Below are 6311 nucleotides of genomic sequence, written 5' to 3'. Positions count from 1 at the left end.
GGAAGGGATAAAATTGGAAAAACGTCGGACAAAGTGCATAGAGATCAAGGAGACTATGTTGAAAAATAAAATAATTATTTTATACAACAACCTGTGGAGTAATGAATCCAGGTGAGCGAACCTTCAGTAAGCTCTCCGGTTTATCTGTGAAGGAACTAAGGTGCATAGACGCCTTTATTAGGGAAAACAGGTGGTTGATTGTTTGGTTCGGTTTCGCCCACAAAAACCTGATTTCGGTCGGAATCTAAGAAAGGTTTCTTCATAATTTAGAATTATTTATAGAATAGAGGTTGATTATAAGTAATTTATATTTTAGTAATTTGGGATTTTAGTCTAAAAGCCTACAAGCGGTATTAAATTGAAAAAATTCGCATAATAAATTGTTTTTTATTTTTAAAATTTTTATTTTGTTTATTAGTAACCACCCAACCAAGCAACAAACATATTAGATAATTTTACTTTATCTAATCTAAAAAGAAAACTTATTAAAACATTAATTTTCAATAAATATAAGTAAATTATTTCTCATGTATTCGAAGGAATATTAATTATATCTATAGAGAAAACAGATATGTTGTGGCAACCGAAGTTCTGTCGGTTGTAGAAAACGAAAGTCATTTAATATAAAACGAACTACGTGGGATTCTGGACCATTCGATTCTTTGACACAACTTAGCTATTTTAGATTGTTGAAAAACTGATTTCTTCCTGATATACGAAGGATTAGTTTAGAATTTGTTTGGCAATAAAAAAATAATTTTTTAGCAAAATTTCGAATGTAAAATGCGGAAAAACGACTCCGCAGATTACAAAAATGTTAAGCCTCACTTAAAGGTAAATTTATTTCGGAGTTTCGGCTTTCTCAGTTTATTCAATAAACTAAACCGTTTTTGAGTTACACGAATATATGTTGTGCAACCTCCTCCATTTTCGAAATAAAAGTATATCTTGAAAACAAGAGCTAAACTAAAAAAAACGGTTAGCACCACTGGATTCGGCGTAATCGAATTAGTTTAACCCGCCGGGTGCCCCTCTTGACAGAATAAAAGTGTCAATTTCGTGCACAGTGTAATTAATCACGTATTACAGTAGCATCATTACAAATTCATTAGCTATTGTTAACTAAAATTAATAAACAAAATTCTACAAAGTTTTAATAAAATTTTTATATTGTATAATTATACTGTAAGTTTAGTATAATAATAATCTAAAAATAATCTCGTAAACAACTTTAAAATAAAACATTGCTTGTGGGGTTTATTATAAATAAAATAATGGTAGATATGAAAACCCATTTCTAACTAACAACTAAAACCGTGGTTATCAAAATGTTCCAGTATTTAGTTAACAATAAACAAAATTATCTATTTCTCAATTATTCATACAAACTGATGATTAAAGTCTATAGTATAACAAACAAATGTTTTTCTGGCAATTAATAATGATTTGCTATCATAAACAAAATTAAAGGTGCAATGAAATACCTATAAAACAAATAATTTCCTAAGGTTGCGAAAGCATTTTGTTGCAGAACTTTACAGACAACGGAACTAAGTGAAAGTAAGTAAATTTTCCTGAACTATAGTTATCCATTTCTAACATATAATAATTAAATATTTATCTGCTTTAGCTATGGACTTCTATTACATGCCCCCCTCTGCACCCTGCCGTGCTGTCGAAATGACCGCCAAGGCTGTTGGTGTTGAACTTAACAAGAAAGTCTTAAATTTGCCAGCCGGTGAGCATTTAAAACCCGAATTCTTGAAAATCAATCCCCAACACACCATTCCCACTTTGGTCGATGGTGATTTCACTTTGTGGGAGTCTCGTGCCGTTATGGTTTACTTGTGTGAGAAATACGACAAAACCCAGAAATGGTATCCTGAATGCCCGAAGCTCCGCGCTATGGTTAACCAGCGCTTGTATTTCGATATGGGCACTTTTTACAAGAGCTTTGCCGACTACTACTATCCACAAATCATGAAGAAAGCCCCAGCCGATCCTGAAATGTTCAAAAAGGTCGAGGCTGCCTTTGAGTTTTTCAACACATTCTTAGATGGCAAGAAATTTGCTGCCGGCAACAATGTTACCGTGGCCGATATTGCCCTCTTGGCTTCAGTTACCAATTTCGAGGCTGTTAAATTTGATATCAGCAAATATGCCAATGTTGCCAAGTGGTATGAGGAATGCAAGAAAGTTGTACCTGGTTATGCTGAGAATTTGGAGGCTTGCTTGAGTTACAAGAGAATTGTTAAAGAAAATTAATAGTTGTACGTTTTGTAGTTTATTTTTTAATAGTTAAATATTTGTAAATAAAAGCGTTTTATGTGATAATTTATTTAAATAATGTGTTTGAAAATTTAGTTATAATTAAAAACAATTAGGTATCTTAAAGTAGTCATGACCGTAATTGCAACAAATGGATATGTATCAGTGCTTAGTTACATGTGGAGTAAAAATATTTGTTAATTTTTCGCGTAGATATTGATTTGAAATTACCATCTAATTCAGAAACACGAACGGAAAACAATTTTGTATGAAAAGCACTCAAAAATTATTTGAAAACTGAGTGATTTCCTTAAATTTTTTTATCCGTGTTTCTTCAATACAGTAACCCTTAAATGCATGATTTTTACTTTTATTTTTCTATAAAGTATCAAATATTTAGTTGATTTTTATTTATAATATTCCATTAAGCTTTAGTTTAATTTAAAATTTCGTTAGCTGAAACTTTTCGTACTCCATTTGATTTTTCTGAATTAGAATCTGAATTAGTATCAAGCTTATATTCGTCTAAAATAAAGTGCAACAATATGCATTAAAGGGGTAAACTTTTTATATTTTTAAAGAATGTGAAATAATAAGCAATCTTTGCTCTTAAAATTTGGAGTGTGATATTATTTGTACATTTTGCACTAAAAATAGGTAACATTTATTGGTACTTTTTTTGGAATTCAGACTTTTAGTACCATTTGTATCATAAAACAAGGTTAACTACCGTTACTGCTAAGCTGCAGTTACCCATAAAATACCGTTACTTTACACTTTTCGTATTAATAATTAAATGATACAGAAATTGTACAAAATCCCGTTAATGCTAAAATACCGTTACCGCAATAATTAAAATTTGTATTACCGATATCTTTAAAACGTTTCGAATCGGTATCACACTTCGACTTAAAATTAATCTTCTCAAATCTTCAGTTCCTCGATATTGAACGAAAAACAAAACGATTGAAAGTTAGTCACTCGAAGTCGATTGAAGTTTGATTCCTATACAACGAAAACTTTCTCGTTCGACTGAATTTAAGTTTTGTCGAATTTAAAACTATAATTATGAATATGTTTCTGTTCCCGTTCATGCCATCGTTCGTTAATGAAAACAAAATCAGTTTTAGATAGCAAATGGAAACATTCGTTTAATATAGAGGAAGGCGGAATGAAATGACCCCCCACGAAATAATCCCCCAAAAATAAAATGAAATAACTCCCCAAAAATTAGTACAGAGAGCAACAACAACGATTTTTGGGGTGTTATTTCATTTTTTGGGGTATTATTTAATTTTTTTAATTGGGGTATTATTTCATATGAAATAATACCCCAAAAAAATTAATATGAAATAAGTCCCCAATATAAATTTTGGGGGATAATTTATTTTTTTAATTTATGAAGAAAAAGAAAAATCTGTAAATTATGTCCCGATAGGCAAGAGTAAGTGTGCTAACAGCTGGTAACTGCTTTCTTTCCAGGAATTATGTTAAGCACAACCACAAGAACGAAGAAGAATTGTATTAGGAGTTAAACGCTCTTAATATAATTAAGGACGAATGCGAAGATCTTTCAGGAATATTATGAGGCGATATCTCTGCGATGAGCTTAATAAGATCTTCTTTCCGTAAAATTTGTGAAACTTAAGCTGTATGTTAGAGAGTTAAAATATATTTTTTTCTAAATTTCTAATGGTGTTTTAAAATACTTTCCGAGAAAGCAATTCAATTTATTTTCTCATATTTAAATAAATAAAAATAAAAATTAAAAAGATTTTAATTGTAAAAAAGGTCAACTTTTTCATAGGAAATTTGTATATTTAGTCTGCTCTAACTTTTTTAATAAGAGCTATAAGGTTTAACTTAAGACAAGTTTTGATGAAAAATTCTTTTGTAAATTACTGTAATGTTTTATAATCAAGTGCGAAAAGTTGTGTAAAAAATAAAAAATTGCGCGATTTTTTAAACTTTTTTGTTTGAAAAACAACAAAAATGTGTTCAAACTATCAGACATTATGAAAATATGACCTTATAGCAGACCGTTTGAAACCCACAATTGCTTTTGATCACCTTTACTGTGTTTGGGGACTTATTTAATTTTAAAAATTGGGGTTCTATTTCATATGAAATAAAACCCCAATAATGGGGTGTTATTTCATTTCATTGGGGTCTTATTTCATTTCTATTTGGGGAATTATTTCATTTCATTGGGGTCTTATTTCATTTTCAAGATTGGGGTTTTATTGCATAATAAATAAGGCCCCAAATTTTGGGGCAGAAAAAATCAAAATAGCGTAACCATTTTTTTTCCTGATATTATAAATACTAAAAGGTGGATTTGGTACGATGTCCACATACTTATATCTAATGGACCAAAGGTGAAGTGGTAAATTTTACCTGATAAGTTAGCTCTTAGCAATAACTATTTTCGCCAAATTTCTGGGTCTCATTTAGGTCGTATCTTATTTCAATTGTTTTTAAATTTTGTTCATTTCTGATCAATAGAGAATATTTGGAGACGATTTTATCACCCTAGGTGCTTTCCTTTAGGTCCTATCGAATATTAAACAGACAGACGGGATGGTCATAGCTAGATTGTCATAGGATTTTATAACGACCCAGAATATATACACTTTTCTGGGTATAAGCCCAATATTTCGATGTATTACAAATGAATATATCCTTATCTTTTTGGTGGTCGACATAAAAGATGTTTTCCAAAAATTTTGTTTTACCAAAACTAAAATAATTTTTATTTTATTAAGGTAAAGGGTATTTAAGATTCGTTACAGCCGAATATAGTACTCTTACTTGTTGTCGCTCAGATAGCTCTCAAAGTATTTAAAGTCTAGAACTTTTCACTAATAAATGCTTACCGAATATAAATCAGATTGGGCATTAGGTTATTAACAATATTAATTAATTTAGAACCTGCTGTGGTTTCTCACGTTTTTATTTAGATCTTATCTTGGTACTTGGTAGACATAACATTTTAATATTTTGGAGAAATGTATGTCAGAGATTATTAAGTGAATACGTTTAAAGATATTGTTTGTTTTTCATTATTGGAAACACTTTTTTGGTCTTTTTTGGCCTAACTAAACCAATGCTTTTAATTAAAGAGGAGTAATATTCAAACCCTATACCGATTTTTCATATTTTTTAATTAAAAATATTTAAATAATATAAGAATAAAATAATTTTCAAAGAGTTCACAACTAATTAGATAGTTATATAACAAAACTGAGAAATTTTCGAAAAGTGGAGTTAGGCCTTTTAGCTTCTGACACATCCATGATTTTAATCAACATTTTGGGAATTGAATACAGATTTCCTTTAAAAATATAGTTATGCAACGTATAAATATAAAATAGCTCAAACGAAATTCGAATACATAGTTTAATACTTTTAATCTATTTTTTTTACAACTGATAACAATTGAAACAGACTTTCACTATCAGCTTTTAAATGAAAGATTTGTAAACATCGTTATTATCGGAACGATAAAATTTAAAAACAACTAGAACATTCTGTTCGTAGCATTTAATCAACAATTCTATTTGTGTTTTTGAATAAGACTATTAGTTAGAAATAAAAGATTTTATAAATATCAACAATAGAGAATTTTTAAAGGGAAAACGAACAAAGTGCTGCAAAATCGTTGAATCGCTTCTATTTATGAAAATAATATTATACAGTTATTTCGTGAAAAATCTAGTGTATTAGTTTTTTCATTGTGGTTAAAAAAACTACCAATATTATTGATAAATGTATCAAAAACTAGAATTAATGTGATAAAAAATAGTTTGGACTTAATTTCATTGATTCGATTCGAAATAAATAACTAATTAAATAACTAAATAAATAATTTCGAATTTCATGCATGATTGCTCAAACATTTCCTGATGGAGAAGTACATTTAAAAATATATATATGGGGGATTTCATGTCAAGTGAACCAACTTTTGAAATCGATGTCTTCCGATCGGGATGAAATTTGCACCAAGGTTAGCTCTATTGGATAGTAACTCAGACACAATTTTT

The 6311-nt window shown here is 29.5% G+C and overlaps 1 protein-coding gene across 1 annotated transcript; it reads left to right on the top strand.

Moving 5' to 3' along the window:
- The first annotated feature begins 1422 nt into the window (after window positions 1-1422).
- LOC135964084 (glutathione S-transferase 1-1-like) lies at window positions 1423-2319 on the top strand. The gene is made up of 2 exons (XM_065516152.1): window positions 1423-1560; window positions 1631-2319. Exon 2 carries the CDS (start codon window positions 1633-1635, stop codon window positions 2263-2265), a length of 633 nt encoding a protein of 210 aa, XP_065372224.1. The 5' UTR covers window positions 1423-1560; window positions 1631-1632; the 3' UTR covers window positions 2266-2319.
- Window positions 2320-6311: the final 3992 nt, after the last annotated feature.

The sequence above is a fragment of the Calliphora vicina genome, chromosome 1 (genome assembly GCF_958450345.1).
Source record: "Calliphora vicina chromosome 1, idCalVici1.1, whole genome shotgun sequence".
In the NCBI taxonomy this organism is placed as follows: Eukaryota; Metazoa; Arthropoda; class Insecta; order Diptera; family Calliphoridae; genus Calliphora; species Calliphora vicina.
The sequence above is the reverse complement of the archived record's forward strand: the minus strand, read 5'-3'. Positions and strand labels throughout refer to the sequence as shown.